This window comes from Callithrix jacchus, chromosome 6, assembly GCF_049354715.1.
Source record: "Callithrix jacchus isolate 240 chromosome 6, calJac240_pri, whole genome shotgun sequence".
Classification (NCBI taxonomy): Eukaryota; Metazoa; Chordata; class Mammalia; order Primates; family Cebidae; genus Callithrix; species Callithrix jacchus.
This window is the reverse complement of record NC_133507.1, coordinates 58,038,577-58,057,264: the sequence shown is the minus strand read 5'-3', so window position 1 is coordinate 58,057,264 and position 18,688 is coordinate 58,038,577. Positions and strand designations below refer to the sequence as shown.

Below are 18,688 nucleotides of genomic sequence, written 5' to 3'. Positions count from 1 at the left end.
CAAATGTTACTGTGTTCATGTCAGTCCAGACTCACCTATGCCAATGACCACATGAAAGAGATTATTGTCCTATACCCAGGACAAAATGAGTACTTCTTAATCCTTCCTCCTCTGGGAACTAGGGGATGCCTCCTTACCAGTGGACTTAAAACTTCATATGTTTTCCTGAGACATGTTTTCTCTTTCCTTACCTTAGTCTTTGCTTTTCTTTCAAGTTTGAAAAAAATGTTTTAAAATAAGAGAATACTGTAGTAAATCCCCACAATTACTTAATAGAGACCATATCTAAGCATGTAGGTACTCTTGTATATGTGATATTTCAACTATTATTAGAATGTCAAAGTTATAAAGAACAATAAACTTCATTTTATCCAGGTCATATTTAATCAGTGGAGAATCTGGGAAGTTTGGCAACTCAGCCATGGTCACACAGTGAGATAGATAGTAGCAGCGTTGGCAATAAAATCTGGGTATTTAGACTCCTGAGTCCAGAGTTCTTTTAATTTTCTATATTTTGTAGAGTGCCTTTTTTGTTAATAATCTGCATGTCCACAAATAATGAAAAATGAATCTCTTTCTAGCAACTATTTTCTCCTGTGTTATGTTTGAAGATCCCTAGCATACGTACATGACATTTTAGTAACACAATAGTGAATATGGCTATGTGAAAAGGAGAGTGCATATGATTGTGTTTTTGTTACAGACATATAGCCATGAAGTCTACTTTGACAGAGACTTGGTGCTCCACATAGAGCAGAAACCCAACAGAGTCTTCAGCTGCTATGTTTACCAGATGGTATGTGACACTGGGGAAGAAGAAGAAACCGTAAACAGAAACTGTTAAAAAGAGTGAGATAATTGTAACCTAAGAGACTTTTAGCCAAACACCCCAGCAGCTGTGTCCAATCCTTTTTATTATCTGCATGGCACATTCGCCAGTATTTTCCAAAAAAGTCTTGTGCTGACTTCAGATGACTATGACTTCTTTTTTAAACTCTTGCTATAAAAGGTGGTGAGGACTTCATTTTATGTTAAGGTTTTTTTAGAATACTATTCCAAGAAGTTTAGTGTTTTGCAGCTTTGAGCTAGGTGGTAATGCAAATATTAAAAAGGACAGGTTAATTTCAATTGTTGAGGAGCTAATCATTGACGGGGTGGTGTTTAACATGTTTCTTAAAGGATGGTATGGAATTTTGGTTGCTAAGGCTAGGAAAGACAGGGAGAGACAGAAATAAGCATGCAGAAAGAAATCTTACATCCTCTATACGAAATTTTGCTTAAGGATGAGAAATGAGATGTGTTATGTGAAAACATTATTTTGAGCCAAAAATGTGTTATCACAGTTTTTTTTAATCTTATATATGTATTTATAGTTTTGTATTTGTATATAGTATCAGGAATTGGTTTTAGTATCATCTTTTCTTCCTAGATTTTGTTCTCCTGGTTTGATGTTCCCATTGAATAGTTGTGTTTCTGTATAGACTAATGTAAAAGATTCCAAGCAAACCTAAAGTGAATTTTTTTTCTGATATGTATCCTGTTTAGCTCACTGTATCTAAGGATGGTCTCATCTCACCATTTTATTCATCTAGTGAGTTTTCTGATCTTGTTTAGGCCATGTTTTCATACTTAACACAGTAAGATAAAGGTACCCTTGCCTGTACTAGTTCTGTTTCCTGTAGAGGAGTAGATAAAGTCCCAGGAGGAGCTCTTACTAGCTTGGGAGTTGTCTGATTAAGACAAAATTTTGGACTTACTTATGAAACAAGCATTTTTTCTTCCTTGTTAGGAAATATCTAAATATGATCTTTGATCTTTAATGATTATTCTTTAGAATATTAAATCAAGGCAACCCAAGTAAAGGGAGAAAATGTTTCTTTGTGCTTTCTGTTTGAGAAATTCAGTTGCTTCCAGTTTGCATGTTCTGCATTTTATCTGATTCGACCTCAAAAGAATAACAAGCAATAAAAGAAGGGAAGGAAACAGCAGTAAAAGTCATTGCTGATTCAAGTTTAAGGTTAAAATATGGAATTTTTAGCTTGGATGATTTACATTAAAATCTTTCCATTTTTTTCTTCAGTTTTGGCTTGATGTCATTTTAAGAATGATGTGAATTCTTCCCAGTTCTGCTCTGGTGCTAGATATTGCCCCAGACTTTCAATTAAATACTAGCTCTATCTAAATAGTCCCACTTAGTAAACTTATGTCTTGATAAACAAGACCAGTAAAAGGACAGTGAAAGTACTAAAGGAAAGAAAGAAACCAATGTTGTGTGAGTTTCAAAGCAGATGCAATGCTATGTAACAGCAGAATGTTCATTTTCTGTTTCCAAGAGTGTTTCAGAACAGGATGTCTTTAGACTTCAGTTATGTCAGAGTTTTTTTTTAGGTATTATTGAGTTTCTCCTTCTCCTTTAAGTCATCACCTTCCTTTTAATGAAATGATAGTAAGGAACTCATCTACTTTGAAAGGTAAATATCTGAGATTCCCAGCTGTTTTTTTTGCTGGGAGTAGAGGGTAGAATACTTCTGTTCTAGGTAGAACTTAACACTAAGAAATCCCCAGTATGTCACCTCTGCCTCAATCTAACTAGAGCAAGGTCCAAATGTCATCCAGGCCAGGCAGGAAATAGACCTTGTGTGAAAGACAGTAAGGAGTTGTAGGCAGTGTAACAAACAGGAGACCTGTGCCCCAACTAAAAGGAGAAGCTGTGACTACTTATTTTCAGCCAGTTGTAACAGTATGTGGGAATGTAGGCTGCATGATGGTTAACAAGATATAGGTAGTAAAAAGATGCCAAAAGATACAGAAGATAGTACAGAATGTGGGAAAGTTGGATACCAAACATAGCGAGAGACAAGCATACTTTCAGCTCACCAGAGTGTCGCATAGCTGCTCATTCTGCCACCTGCCAGACATTAGTTAATATTTTCCTGCCCTACCTAAAAGCCCCTCTTTACCTAACCATTTTAATTCGAGACTCTAGCTACATGCCTACCTACTTAACAGATACTAGTGACAGGTACAAAACATTATGGGTAACAATCTGAGTATTTAATGCAAGCCCAGGTGAACCCGGGGTAGCTTCTATCAGCAGGTACAGACATTCAGCTGAAAAGAGATGCATTCCGCATTGCACTCCTTGATCTAAGTTTCTGTATTCTCACAGCATCAATGCAGCAAGCTTATTGTTCTTTAATTTTTTACAATGTTTATGACAACTCTGGGAGAAAACAAAACAAATCCTATCATAATCATATTTGTGCTACCTACTGAGGAGATACTGTTCTATTTAGACAAATTAAGGCACTTCACATTCTTCCACCAATTATGTTTTGTGTCTTACATTCTTTTTTTTTGACAATACATTTACTGAGTACTTTCTATCTGCTAGTTACTGTAATACAGTATAAATAAAATGGATCATCTTATTTAATATTCAAAATAACCACATGAAGTATGAACTGCCATTATCTCTCCCCTTGTACAAATAAGGAAAGTGAGGTTTATAGAAGTTAATTGGTCCAGGGTCCCACAACTAATAAGTGCGGAGGTGGGAAACATATCCACATTTGTTCGGCATAAACTTATGCCAAATTTCCTCCAAAGTTCTCAAAAGGCAGTGCATGTTAATTTATCCTATATATAGCATATAGACAACTATAATACCGGGTACATGGGAAAGTGCTTAATAAGTGTTCTTTACTGATGATTCAATGTCTAAATTTTGAACAAAGTTTGGGTAAAATACAAGTCACACACAAATTGACAGACAATGTAATCTTCAGTGGTTAGCAGTCCTTGAATGGTTCTTTCCCTTTGTGGTGATAATAACACCTGTTAATCTTCCTACTATTTGGCTTCCGTATTAATTTTAAAAATATTTTCATCTTCTTACCGCGTTTACCTATATCAGCCATCATTTGGAATCCCAGGGAGCTAATTTCTGGTCCCTGTGTTGCTGTCGAATCTGCATCTTGCAGAAAGAATAATTTATATCAAGCAAAGGGCATATAATAGAAAGATGAGACCTACTGAAGTCTTTTTCCCCTCATTTTATTATGAAAATTTTTCAAACATACAGTAAAGTTGAAAGAATTTTATAGTAAATACTGAAAGGCCACCAGGATTCTATATCTTACTCTACTTGTTTTATTGTTTACCTATCCCACATACTTTTTGATACATTTCAAAATAAATTCTGGTTGCATATATATGTCCCCCTAATACTTCAGCTGCATATCATTAAATAGAGTTTAGTGTTTAGTTTTTAAATTTTTTTGATTTAAGATTTAGCTGCAATAAAATGCACAGATCTTAAGTATACATTTACTGAGTGTTTGCAAACATATACACCTTGTGTAACCCAAACCCTTTCCAAAATTTAGAACATTGCAGTCATCTTCAGAAAGTTTCCTAAATCTCTCTCCCAGTCTATCCCTTCCCCACCCCTCAGGTATAACTGCTGTTCTCGTTCTTCTATATCAAAGGTTAAATTTACCTATTTTGAAACTTCATATAAGTAAAATCATACAAGGTGTAATGCTTCTTTCACTTACATAATGTTTTTGAGATTTATTCATGTCGTTGCATGTGTCAGTGGTTCATTTCTTTTTATTGCTGAGTACTCAACTCTTTTGTATGAATATGTCACAGTTGTTTTTTTTTTAGTCTTTCTGTTGATGGGCACTGGGCTCTTCCTGCTTTAAACTGTTATGAATAAAGCTGCTATGAACATTCTTAGAGAAGTTTTTTGTGAACATGTGTCTTTATTTCTCTTGGGTAAGTATCTAAGGATGGAATTTTTTGGTCCTTGGGTAGGTGTATATTTAGTTTGCCCAGACCTTTTTCCCAAAGGATTGTGCAATTTTACATGCCTGCAACAATGTAGGAGACTTCCACTTGCTCCACACATTCTCCAACATTTATCGTTGTTAGTCTTCTTTATCCTAGCATTTATGGTGGGTATGTAATCATTTCTAGTTGATACTCAGATTGCTTTTACTTGTGTTTAGCATCCCTCTTGTCAGCTTGACCTCCTTCCTGCCCCAGGAACTGCTGAAAACATTCTTCATGATAATAGTTAAGATACCCCAAAACTCAGCTTGAGGGTTGTTTTTTTTTTTTGACAGAGTCTCACTCTGTCACCCAGGCTGGAGTACAGTGGTTCAATCTTGGCTCACTGCAGCCTCTGACTTCCAGGTTCAAGTAATTCTCCTGCCTCAGCTTCCCAAGTAGCTAGGACTACAGGAATGTGCCACCACGCCCAATTATTTTTGTATTTTTTTTTAGTAGAGACAGGGTTTCACCATGTTGGCCAGGATAGTCTTGATCCCCTGACCTCGTGATCCACCCACCTCGGCCTCCCAAAGCGCTGGGATTACAGGTGTGAGCCACCACACCCGGCTGCTTGAGTTATTCTTTCTCAAACATGGGATAAATTGCTCATCAAAGAACCCTGATTCCTTTCATGGAGATTATAGTTGGGAACAAACCTGGGTTCTAAGAGCACGTGTTCCACTGTTTCACATGACTACTGGAGCTGGACAGAATGGCGCCGGAGAAGAGGTCACAGCAATCATTGTAATAAAAGCAGAAAGGCAACTTTTTTCTTTAAAGGTTGCAAGTTCATGTTATAAACATACTAACAGGTGAAATCAGGTGAATTTTTTCTCTAATATGGAAGCATATTAAACAAGCTGTATCCTTTTCTCACTAACTGTAGTATTCTAGGCTGCATATGTTGTGATAGCAAATTAGTATATTTAAATTTTAGAGGTGCTCAAAATTTAAGAAGTATTTATTTATACTCTTTTTGACTCTCAGTTCAAATGTCTTAGAATTTGTGCTGAAGTTTGCAGGTTCCATTCCTTTCCTTATTATCACCTGAGTCATATATAAGGGTGAAGGTGGAAAGGAGGAGGACTCTCAGCCTCCTATATAGGGACATTAAAAAACACCATGCTGAGGACACTAGGCTCTCAGGTAGAACCCACTGAGATTAACAGACAATAGCATGTAAAGGGAGGATTGAGATCAACAAAAGCCTGTTAAGATTTTTCTGATACTCTCCTGTAACTCTTTGTTTTCATGGATACTCGAGTTATTCCTTAGTGGCAGCATTGAATTTGAGTTTCATAAATAATTTTGGCTACACTTTTTTTCTCAGAATTAGAGTAACCAACTTTGCAAAGGTGGCAAATCTTATAAAAAGATGTCAGCAAATAAAATCAAATTTTACTTAGAATTATCAGAGCTCTTTAAATTTTCTTTATAGACTTATTGAAGTATGATTGACATACAGTAAACTGCACTTTTTTTTTTTTTTTTTTTTTTTTTTTGAGACAGAGTCTTGCTCTGTTGCCCAGGCTAGAGTGCAGTAGCACGATCTCAGCTCACTGCAACTATCACCTCTCAGGTTCTAGTGATTCTCCCACCTCAGCCTCCAGAGTACCTGGGAGTATAGGTGCCACCGCACCCAGCTTATTTTTATATTTTTAGTAGAGATGGGATTTCACCATGTTGGCCAGGTTGGTATTGAACTCCGGATCTCAACTGATCTGCCTGCCTGGGCCTCCCAAAGCAAACTACATATTTAATTTGCTAAGTTTTGCCATAAAACCATCACCACAATCAAGAGAGTGGACATACTCATTACCCAAAAAAGTTTTTTCCTGCTCCTTTTTTTTATTTTCTTTCTCCTGCTCCTTTGTGATCCCCCACTCCTGTCCTTCTGTTCCCACTTCCCAAGACAACCTCAGATTTGTTTCTGTAACTTCAGATTAGTTTGCATTTTCTAGAATTTTATAGAAATGAAATAAAACAGTATTTTTATTTTCTGGCTGCTTTCAGTACAGTTATTTGGAGAATCATATGTATTGCATGTGTCAATGGTTCATTTCTTTTTATTGTGGAGTAGTCTCCATTGTATGGATATGACTACAGTTTGTTTATACTGTTGCCTTTTGATGGACATTTCAGTTGTTTCTAGTTTGGGCTACTACAAATGAAGCTATGAGGTATAATTCTTTGTACAGACATAAAATACTGAGGAGGGAATGACTGGCTTATGTTAGGTGTATGCTTAACTTTTTAAGAAGTTTCCAAACTGGTTTTTCAAAATGGCTGTACCACTTTCTATTCACATTATCAGTATATGAGAGTTTGAGTTGCTCCATATCTTTGCCACCACTTGGTATGGCCAGTCTTTTTAATTGTATGTGTGTGTGTGTGTGTGTGTGTGTGTGTGTGTGTATGAAATTCTTTTTTATGATCTCAGGACTCAGGATTTAAAAAAATTTTTTAGACATTCTAGTAGGTAGTAGCATCTCACTGTGGTTTAAATTTACATTTCCCTTTTGACTAATGATGGTAAGCACATTTTCATGTTTATTTGTTATGTGTATATCTTTTTGATGACATAGTGAAATCTTATGCACTTTTTATTTTATTTATTTATTTTGAGACAGTCTCGCTTTATTGCCCAGGCTGGAGTGCAGTGGTGCAATCTCAGCTCACTCCAGCCTCCACCTCCTGGGTTCAAGAAATTCTCATGCCAGTGTATGCCATCATGCCCAGCTAATTATTGTATTTCTGGTAGAGATGGGGTTTCACCATGTTGGCCAGGCTAGTCTCAAACTCCTGACCTCAAGTGATCCACCCACCTTGGCCTCCCAAAGTGCTGGGATTACAAGTGCCCAGCCAAAATATTCTTCAGTTTAAAAGGAATTTATTTATATATCTATAAATAAATAAATAGAGAGAGAGACAAGGGTCTCTTGCCCAGGCTGTTCTCAGACTCCTGAGCTCAAGCATTTCTCCCACTTCAGTCTTCCAAAGTGCTGAAATTATAGGTGTAAGCCACCACACCCGTCCAAAGGCACAAATATTAACAGACTCAAATTCTTTTCTTCCCAAGACTTAAAACCTTGGAGAAGCTCTGGGCATGTTGCCAGCCCTTCCCATTCTTAGTTCAGAAGGATCATATATAGTTCAGAAGGATCATATACTGAATAAAATTATATCAAAAGTACTTCATATCTAAAGTATTATATCTAGTTTATACCTGCTTTGACCTAGTTAATGCCTTGAACCTATTTTAGTTCTATGTACTTTGAAACCTTGGATCACCGTGGACGTAATGAAACTTCTAAATTTAGTTAACTAAGTTCATAAAGATACAGTCAATGCAAGTGAAATTCATACTCAGGATACTCTACCTGCCCAGGTAATGTGCATCCATAAATTGACCTCTTAAGTGAAATTTTCAAAAGAAAATTATTTACCAATAATTTAGCTTTTTTTTTTTTTTGCTATAGAATATTTACCAGCAAATGCTCTGTAACAATAAATGTTTTATGGCTCAACTGAGTATTTTTATTTTCTCCTACAAGGGTATGTGCTCAAGTAGGCAACCATTTTCAAATCCTATTCTAAACACCACTTGTATTTTTGAAAAGCATAAGCATAAGCTCCAAAGGCACAGCTTTTCAAGTTTTTAATCTGTTAGAGCAACAAGACTAGTTAAAGCATGTTAAAAGAATTACACTTTAAAAGCCACTATAATACTTAATTTTCCTGTCTCTAATCTGTCTCCCTCTCGTTAAAGAGCAAAGCCAGTGAGAATTAAAGAAATTCCCAACCCCTACCTCATCTAAAACCTCAGCTATTACACAACATGTGGTTGAAGATGTGCTGAATCCAGTGTGGACTTGAAAAGGTCCTTCAGCCTCACTGCCACACCTAATAGAACATCCCAAATGTCTCATTCCCAGAGTTTGTCTTGGTCTGTCCTACCAGTTGGACGCAGGATCCAGTAGTTTCCTGTTATAATTTCTATAGAAAGTCTTGAGTGCCTCTGCCCTTCTGGAGTGATAATTTAATTTATTGTCCAAACCCAGACACTTTTGAAAGTGAAAGGAGCTACTGATAATCATCATATCTGGACAACAGGCACAAACCAAACATATTCTGAGCAAAAGGGGAAATATTGTCACCCTAGCTAGAGCTAATAAAAGTAACCAGGAAATTGTAAATCTGCCCATTCACAGATTATTATCTCTTTCAGGCTGGTATACCAGACTTCCCATAATTAATCAAGGTGGTAATGGACATAGTCCATTGAAACAATTTTCCATTTTTATCTGCAAACCATTTACAATCCCCTCTGCCATGGGTGGTCCGATTGCTACACTGGTATTCCAGGATCACATTTTCTCCTGCAGTTTATCTATGTCTCCTTCAAATTAACCTAGCGATTAAGGTCTGGAGTCTTTATATTAGTCTCACTTCTGACACCAATTTGTATTGGCAAGCAGGAAAGTGATATAAAGTAATATAAAGGTATGAACAGAGGAGGGGAAACTTTATTTTATTTTTATTTTAAGAAGGGAGGGAAGGAGGAAGGGAGGAAGGCAGGAAGGGAGGGAAGGAGGAAGGGAGGGAGGAAGGGAGGAAGGCAGGAAGGGAGGGAAGGAGGAAGGGAGGGAGGAAGGAAGGAAGGGGAGAGGGAGAGGGAGGAAGGGAGGGAAGGGAAGGAAGGGAAGGAAGGAAATCAAGCAATGAGACCTGGAGCATTGCCGACCTGGATCTAGAGGTTTACAAGTTGATTTCTTTTTTTTGAGAGAAGGAAAGAAAAAAATGAGTAAAGGAGAGGAAGAAAGAGGAAGAGAAAGAGGGAGGGTGAACGGAAATATTGCTTTATTCTGAAAAAAAAATGGGTATTAATAATGGCCAATCAATGTTTCATTTAAACCTATGAGTAGGTGTGATGTGGTATTGACAAGAATGTATATTTAAGTTTACTTGTTCCGGATCTGAGTTCGAGTCCTTGATATCCTTATTAATTCTCTGTCTCATTGAATCTAAGTCTCTTATGTAGCTGGGTGTTAGGATCGTTAGCTCTTGTTGTTGCATTGATCCTTTTACCACTACATCTTTGTTGCTTTAAAATCTATTTTATCCAATACGAGAATTGCAACTCCTGCTTTTTATTTATTTATTTATTTTTGCTCTCCATTTGGTTGGTAAATCTTTCTCCATCCCTTTGTTTTGAGTCTGTGTATCCTTGCATGTGAAACAGGTCTGGATGTAACATGCCATTGGGTTTTGACTGTGTCTTTTGATTGGGGGATTTAGTCGATTTAAATTTAGGGTTACTGCCATTTGATGTTAACTGGCTGTTTGATCCATTCGTTGATGTAAATTCTTCTTTATGTTGGTGCTCTTTACTTTTTGGTATATTTTTAGAAAGGCTAATACTGGTTGTTTCTTTCTGTGTGTAATGCTTCTTTCAGAAGCTCTTGTAAAGCAGGCCTTGTGGTAATAAAATCTCTGAGTACTTGCTTGTTCATAAAAGATTTTATTTTTCCTTCAGTTGTGAAGCTTAGTTTGGCTGGATATGAAATTGTGGGCTGAAGATTCTGTTCTTTGAGGATGTTGAATATTGGCCCCCACTCTCTTCTGGCTTGTAGAGTTTCTGCTGAGAGATCTGCTGTAAGTCTGATAGGCTTCCCTTTGTGGGTAACCTGACCTTTCTCTCTGGCTGCCCTTAGTATTTTCTCCTTCGTTTCAACCCTGGTGAATCTAACGATTATGTGCCTTGGGGTTGCTCTTCTTGAGGAATATCTTTGTGGTGTTCTCTGTATTACCTGGGGTTGAATGTTGACCTGCTTTGCTAGTTTAGGAAAATTTTCCTGAATAATATCCTGAAGGGTATTTTCCAGCTTGGATTCATTCTCTCCGTCGCATTCAGGTACACCTATCAAACGTAAATTTGGTCTTTTCACATAGTCCCACATTTCTTGGAGACTTTGCTCATTCCTTTTTATCCTTTCTTCTCTAGTCTTGTCTTCTTGTTTTATTTCATTAAGTTGGACTTTGACCTGTGATATCCTTTCTTCTGCTTGAACAATTCGAGTGTTTAAACCTGTGTATACTTCTCGGAGTTCCTGTATTGTATTCTTCATTTCCATTAATTCACTTATATTCCTCTCTAAGTTGTCTATTCTCAATAGGATTTCATCAAACCTTTTTTCAAAGTTCTTAGTTTCTTTACGTTGGGCTACAACATGTTTTTTAACTCACAGAAGTTTCTTATTATCCATTCCCTGAAGCGTGATTCTGTTATTGGGATGCGCTCGTTCTCCATCAAGCCTTGTTTCATTGTTGATGTGGAACTATGATCATCTTTAGAGGGAGAGGCATTCTGATTTTGAGTATTCTCAGCCTTTTTACGCTGGTTTCTTCCCATCATTGTAAATTTATCCTCCTGTCGTCTTTGAAATTACCAACTTTCAGATTAGGTCTCTTGAGTGGACGTCCAAGTTGTTAGTTCCCAGAGCCAGAACAGCGGTGTTAAGACTGATGGTGCTTTTCTGCCCAGGATTCTCCTGTCTGGCTTCTTTCTTGTGTCCTTAATAGGCGACTCTGCCTTGCCGGGGCTCCAAACCTCGGTCAGAAGGGTAACCAGTCTCGTTTACTCTGCGCCGAAAGCTGCCACGCCGAGGTGCCATCACAGCCGCTGTGCCGGCCTCAGGAGTCGTCCTGGGGACCCATGTGGGTCCTCCAAACCTGGGTCAGAAGGGGAGCCAGCCCTGTTTACTCTGCTCCGAGAGCTGCCGCACCGAGGTGCCGGTGAAACCGCTGCGCCGGCCACAAGAGTCACACTGGCGACCCATGTGATTCCTCCACTGGGGATCTTCTGCTCCGTGAGCGACCAGAATTTGTCTGAAAGTGTGGCGTCCTCTAGTTCTCTGCGCTTTCATTGAAAGCTGCAATCCCGAGATGTTAGCGATCAGCCATCTTGGATTGTTTCTCTCGGGAAACATTTCTAATAGAAAAGTATATGAAATGCACAGAGATGATCCTAAAAATGCAGGGAACAACATAGCACGCTGGAGTCACAGGGTTTACAAATTCTCACAAGGATGATGTTACCTGTTATGCAGAGTGATATTCATCCCAGCATGAGCTACTCAATTTTGCCCTGTTATAGGGAATTTTATACTTCCCTGGTTCTAAAGATGCTAAGTGCCTCCTGTTCACCAGGTACAACTAGTACAAAGCAATCTCAGCTCATTCCTCAGTTTTTTACTGTGAGACTACATAAGATGAAGTCCAATTTCCTAGTTTTAATATCCCTTAGCAGGCCTAGACTTCCCCATACCTGTGTGGAGTCCATTTCTACGAGTCTAATGTTGCCAGGTCTTGCAATTTTTTTAATGGTAGAAATCTTGATTTGTGTTAAATGTTCCAGTTGTTAAATGACAGCCCTTAATTCAAATCCTAAAATATTGCACAAGCCAAACAAAATTTGCAAGCTCATGACTTCTCTCCAACATACTCATGGGCTATATACCTAGCAAGGGCCTAGTGTGTTATTTCTAAACCTCTTCTTGCCAGTTATGTGTGTTATTGTAATTATATTTATGACATTAACCCATGAGATGTGATTAAAAGTTTGCTTTTTCTTTTAAAAAGTTTGAGTGCTTTGGAAAGACTCACTAAAATCCAATCACTAAAAATTGCTGTCAAATGCAATGTGTTCAAAATTGTTATAAAAGATTGAGAGATGTTTTAGCTTGGGTTCCCCCAAAAGGAGAGCCTCAGGCAAAAGCTTTATGCTACCTCCTTGGCAAGGAATGAAATCTCAGAGAGCAAGAATGAAGGGTAAGCAGAGTGAAGCAGATCCAGAAGGAAAGTCAATATGAGGATGTGACATCAAGCTGGTCACCAGTAAGTGCAACAAAATGCTTGATCTCATGGTCACACCTCTGAAAAACCACATAACCACACCTCCAGACAGCTTGTGTGAGATGGGTTGGGAAGAATTAATCATTCCTCAGCTCTTATCTGACACTCCTCAAAGGTTCATTCCAGAACATAATCTTTCCTGAATTTGCAGATTGCCCAAGGCAGAATTCACCTTGACATCAGTGGACAGGAAGCAAGGAGGACTCAGAGCAACATGATGTACTGTTGACAGCAGATCTTGCCTGCACAGAGTCCACACAGAACAGTCTTGGTAGCAGTGACTGGAACAGGAGAATAGTGAGGCGAAGAAGATCTGAATTAATGCAAGCTGTCTGATAAAAGGGGTAAATGAAAAAAAAAAAACTTGGATTCTGGGGTCAGAAATCTTCATATGTATCTTTGCGTTCTGATCCACTTTAAAAATAACAATTTTTGGCCGGGATTGGTGGTTCATGCCTGTAATCCCAGCACTTTGGGAGGCCGGGGCTGGTGGATCACAAGGTCAAGAGATCAAGACCATTCTGGCCAACATGGTGCAACCCCATCTCTACCAAAAATACAAAAATTAGCTGGGTGTAGTGGCACATTCCTGTAGTCTCAGCTACTCGGGAGGCTGAGGCAGGAGAATCGCTTGAACACGGGAGGTAGAGGTTGCAGTGAGCCAAGATTGGGTTATTGCACTCCAGCCTGGCAACAGAGCGAGACTCCGTCTCAAAAAAAATAAAAAAGAATAACAATTTTTGAGGCCAGGCACAGTAGCTCATGCCTATAATTCCAGCACTTTGGGAGGTCAAGGGGGGCAGATCATGAGGTCAGGAGTTCGAGACCAGCCTGGCCAACATAGGGAAACCCCATCTCTACTAAAAATATAAAAATTAGCCAGGCAGGGTGGGATGTCCCTAAAATCCCAGCTACTCAGGAGGCTGAGGCAGGAGAATTGCTTGAACCCAGGAGGCAGAGGTTGCAGTGAGCTGAGATCATGCCACTGCACTCCAGCTTGGGCAACCGAGTGAGACTTTGCCTCCAAAAAAAAAAAAAAGACACTGAATGTAACATGCAATAATGAGAAAAGTCCTCTGGTAAAACTGCAATCCACTGTCTCTCCCAAAGGGCATAACATGGATGAGGAACGCCACAGATGGAGTTCGAATTGTGCTGAAAGAGCTAAAGAGGCAAAATTCTTTGGGTGTTTTTCACCTCCTGTTTGCTGTGGATGGAATCAATGCTCTTTGGGGAAGGACCACTCTGAAAAGAGTAGATGAAAGCCCGATTGCCCCAGAGGAATTAGTACTTGTTCACAACCTGAGGAAAATGATAAAAAAGGATTGGCATGGAGGTGCCATTGTGTTGACTTTGAACCAGACTGGGTCTCTTTTTAAGCCCCGGAAAGCCTATCTGCCCCAGGAGTTGCTGGAAAAGGAAGGATCTGATGCCCTGGATCCCTTTATTCCCATCCTGGTTTCCAAATATAACCCAAATGAATTTGAAAGCTGTATTCAGTAGTATTTGGAAAACAGGTGACTTCAACGTGAGGAAGCTTAATTAAGGAAAATTGGTCAGTTAATTTTTAAAGTTAAAAAGGAAATCATTATATATAGATGTATAAAACCTGCAAACATTTTATGCCAACTTAAAACATAAAAGGATAATTTCATGTAATCATCTTTGATATGAGGTCAGGAGTTTTTTATTCAAACTCAGGTAATATAGTTTGTTCTTTCTAAAAGGTTAAGCCTTACTGCTTTTTTATAATATAATACCTTTATTTAGCTCTGATCCATATGCCATAAACTTCACCCTTTCAAAGTGTACAATTCATGGAGGAAGTGGGGCTTCTTGGAGTTGGCATAGGTTCTCTGCTTATACCACCACCATGTCAAAGGTTTCATTTATGATCACTCTGACATCAGACCTGTGGCTGCTGTACAAAGTACTCAGTGTTTGTGAAAGTACACCTTTCACAGCAGTCTTAAAGATTGCAGCAGAATAATTTGAAGTTCCTCCTGCAACAAGTGCAATCATAGCCAGTGATGGAATATAAATAAATTCTGCACAGACTGCTGGAAATGTTTTTCTTTTTTTCTTTCTTTTTTTAAAAATAGAGACAGGGTTTCACCATGTTGGTCAGGCTGGTCTTGAACTCCTGACTTTGTGATCCACCCATTTCGGCCTCCCAAAGTGCTGGGATTACAGGCTTGAGACACCATGCCTGGCCTGGAAATGTTTTTCTAAAACATGATTCGGAACTACAGAGTATGCCTAGAGATTATATTGGAAGGTAATATCTGTTATTTGAAACATACAATTACTTTTCAGAATAAATATTGGTTAATTTTTTAAAGTGTACAATTTGGTGGTTTTTAGAATATTCAAAAGGTGCGCAACCATCATCACTATCTAATTCCAGAACATTGTATAAACCCCCCAAAAAATATCCTGTGCACATTAGTAGTCACTCTCATGCCCCTCTCCCCACAACCTCTGGCAACCACTAATCTGCTTTCTGTCTCTATGGATTTGCCTATTCATGGCATTTCATATAAGTGAAATCACATGAAATGCGACCTGTTGTGTCTGACTTTTGTCACTTAGCATAATGTTTTCAAAATGTCATCCATAGTGTATCATGTATCAGATTTCATTTTTTTATGTTCAAATGATATTCCACTTGAATGTATCACATTTTTTGTATGTGTATCACATCCCATTAATCTGTTAATGGATATTGGATAATTTTCATCTTTTAGCTATTATCAATAATGCTGTTGTAGGCCAGGCACAGAGGCTTACACCTGTAATCTCAGCACTTTGAGAGGCCGAGGCAGGAGAATCGCTTGAGGCCAGGAGTTCAAGACCAGCCTGGACAACACAGCAGGACCCTGTTTCTAAATAAAATAATACCACTGCTGTAAACATTTGTATACAAATTTGTGTGTAGACATATGTTTTCAATTCTCCTGAGTAACTACTTAGAAGTGAAATTAATGGTCATTTGGTAAGTATGCTTAACTTTTTTAGCAACTGCCAAACTGTTAACATCATTTTATGTTGCCAGCAGCAAGGTATGAGAGTTTCAATTCTTCCATATCTTTACCAACACTTGTTATCTTCTGGTTTTTGATAATAGCTATCCTAGTTGGTATGAAGTGGTATTTCATTATGGTTTTGATTTGTATTTCCCTAATGACTAAGGATTCTGAGCATCTAATGTGTTTACCAGATATTTGTCTATCTTCTTTGGAGAAATATCCGCTTAAATCTATGGCCAATTTTTAATAGGATATTCTTTTTGTTATTGAGTTGTAAGAGTTTTTTAAAATATACTCTGGATACAAATCGCTTGTCAGATATGTAATTTGCAAACATTCTCTCTCATTTTGTGGGTTGTCTTTTCCTCGATGGTATTCTTTAAGCACAAAAAGTTTTAATTTTGATGAAGTCTGATTCATTTTTAAAATTTGGTTGCTTATATTTGGTGTCATATTTAAGAAACAGTTTTCTAAGTTCACAAAGACTTTCTCCTATGTGTTCTTCTAAGAGTTTTCAGTTAGTTCTTACATTTACATTGATTATTTTAATCTATAATCTTGGAACAAATGGAATTTAATGTTAACACTATTTACTTTCTTACTCCCTCCTTCTGTTATACAGGAAACAAATGGCAGTTTGATTCTAAGTGTATTCACTAATAGAAGGCTGGGGACTGCCCCATGAGGGGTGAGCATAAGCACCGTAAGAGATATTGCTGGGAGCCCACTTTGAAAGAGGATTAGGACAGAAGCAAGCCCCAGCCACTGGCCTCACTTAGAGCTGGAGGAACAAGATTTCATCCACTCCTAAGAGGAAGTATGAGAGAAACACAAAAATACTGTCAACACATCAGTACAGATTCACTGAGAGTGGCTATCTATTCTATAATAATACTTTTTTTTTTTAGACTGAGTCACAGTCTGTAGACCAGGCTGGAGTGCAGTGGCATGATTTCAGTTCACTGCAACCTCTGCCTCCTGGGTCCCGGTTCAAGAAATTCTCCTGCCTCCTGAGTAGCTGGGATTACAAGCACATGCCACCATACCCAGCTAATTTCACCATGTTGGCCAGGCTGGTCTTGAACTCCTGACCTCATGATCCTGACCTCATGAACTCCTTGAACACCTTGAACTGCTGACCTCATGATCCATCCACTTCAGCCTCCCGGGATTATAGGCATGAGCCACCGCACCCAGCCTCTTTAATACTAAAGTTTATTTCCCCAACCTTCAGGTGGATACGGTTTTCATATGCTCCTCTGGTAAGTGGAGGATCATACACATTCTACGATCCTGTGAAATTAATACCCGTTATTTTATAAATGTTAACACTGATAGGTGACAGCAAAATAGTCACTATAAGCTTGTATGAATTTCTGAGCAATTGTTAACCTTTTCTGCCTTTGAACCTATCAGAATTTCATCAATGTGCTGTGATAAATATTTGTCATACATTTTGAACTTAATGCAAGTGTCTTAAGAAGGTGTTTGAGTCATCACAGAGTAATAACTACATCACAGAGTAATAAATACTGTAGTAGCAACTACATTATAAAGTAATAACTGCTATATTTAGGTACAATGACCTGTGTGGTTATTTCATGACTTTAATCACTGAACTCAGTAGGTCCTCTATTTGCAAAAAAAAAACACCAGCCAATTGTGCTTTTATGATGTAGGAATAAAACAAAATGCATTTTAATAATTATTGATACCTGCTAGAAGACATGAATATTAGATAGGGAGATGTAGTTAGAAAGTAGAATTTCCACATCAAAGAATACTAGGTGTTTGATAGGTTTTGATGCTATGGTAAAGGGAATCTCTTTTAAATTTCATTTTTTAATCATGCTTAACTAGGAATGCAAATAATTCAATTTTATTACTTCCTCTATCCTTAATTCCATTTTGTCCTTGGACTGGTTGGGACCTCCAGTATAATTAGTACTCTAATTGTTTAGAGTAAACAATTTCAACTATTAAGTACAATGTTTTCTGTAGTATTAAAAAGTAGATTCCCTTTAACAAATTTAAGCAGTTTCCTTCTATCCTAGTTTGCTGAGGTTTTTTTACAACTATATATAGAATTTTATGTTTTTACATCTATTAAGATAATCATAATTTTTCTCCCTTTTCTGTCAATGTAGTGAATTAAACTGATGGATTTTTATATGTTAAACCAATCATATATGCATGAAATAAACCCAGCTTGGTTGTGATGTATCATTTTATATTTTTTTAGATTTAGTTTGCTATTATTTTGTTTAATGAAGACTTTAACTTATATAAGCAGTTTATATTAATTTGCAGTAGTCCAGTGTTTTTGCTGCAACAATTAGAAAATCAAATGGATAAATTGCAAAATTATATTTTTAAAGATAACAGAGAGTTGTAGAACAAGGAGGAATAGATGAACTAAAATTCTAGAAGGGTAAGAACCCTCTCTAAGTGAACTAACAATTGTCTTTGTTTTCTTCACCTGTAGGCCTGACCCCCAGGCACAAAGACAACACTAGTTAAAGAAAGAGAAACCAGTGGAGCTTTTGACAGTCACACAAAGCTGTTGTGACCTATAAGAAACTGGAAGAGTCCAAATGCAAGGCTAGTTTCCCATGTGAGACATTTGTTAAGTCAGAGGAAAATATAGAAAACATGGATAATTTCAACATGGAATTGAAATATATTTTTAAAAGTATAATGAACATTCTAGAACCAAAACACATAATCTGAAATTAAGAACTCACTGGATGGCTTTAACAGCAGACTGGAAACAGCAGGACTGGATTAGTGAATCAAAGACAGGCTATTGGAAAAAAATAAACTACAAGGAGGAAAAAGATTGTAAAGAAACAGAAAATTATATGCTTATTGGCCACTCAGATCTTTTTTGGTAAAGTATCTGTTCA

At 37.7% G+C, this 18,688-nt stretch overlaps 1 protein-coding gene across 11 annotated transcripts in view; it reads left to right on the top strand.

Moving 5' to 3' along the window:
• Window positions 1-18,005, top strand: part of DCAF17 (DDB1 and CUL4 associated factor 17) — a 61,808-nt gene extending 43,803 nt beyond the window's left edge. For 3 of the 11 annotated variants that reach the window (XM_078327405.1, XM_078327403.1, XM_078327407.1), the window contains exons 14-15: window positions 704-796; window positions 16,405-18,005. In XM_078327405.1, coding sequence (XP_078183531.1) covers window positions 704-796; window positions 16,405-16,467 — 156 coding nt within the window. In that variant the 3' untranslated portion in view covers window positions 16,468-18,005. Of the gene's footprint in view, window positions 1-703; window positions 4,749-12,904; window positions 13,492-13,863; window positions 14,000-16,404 lie in introns of those variants that run through there. The other 8 variants (XM_078327404.1, XM_078327406.1, XM_035304552.3 and 5 more) reach the window with 4 other exon arrangements.
• Window positions 18,006-18,688: the final 683 nt, after the last annotated feature.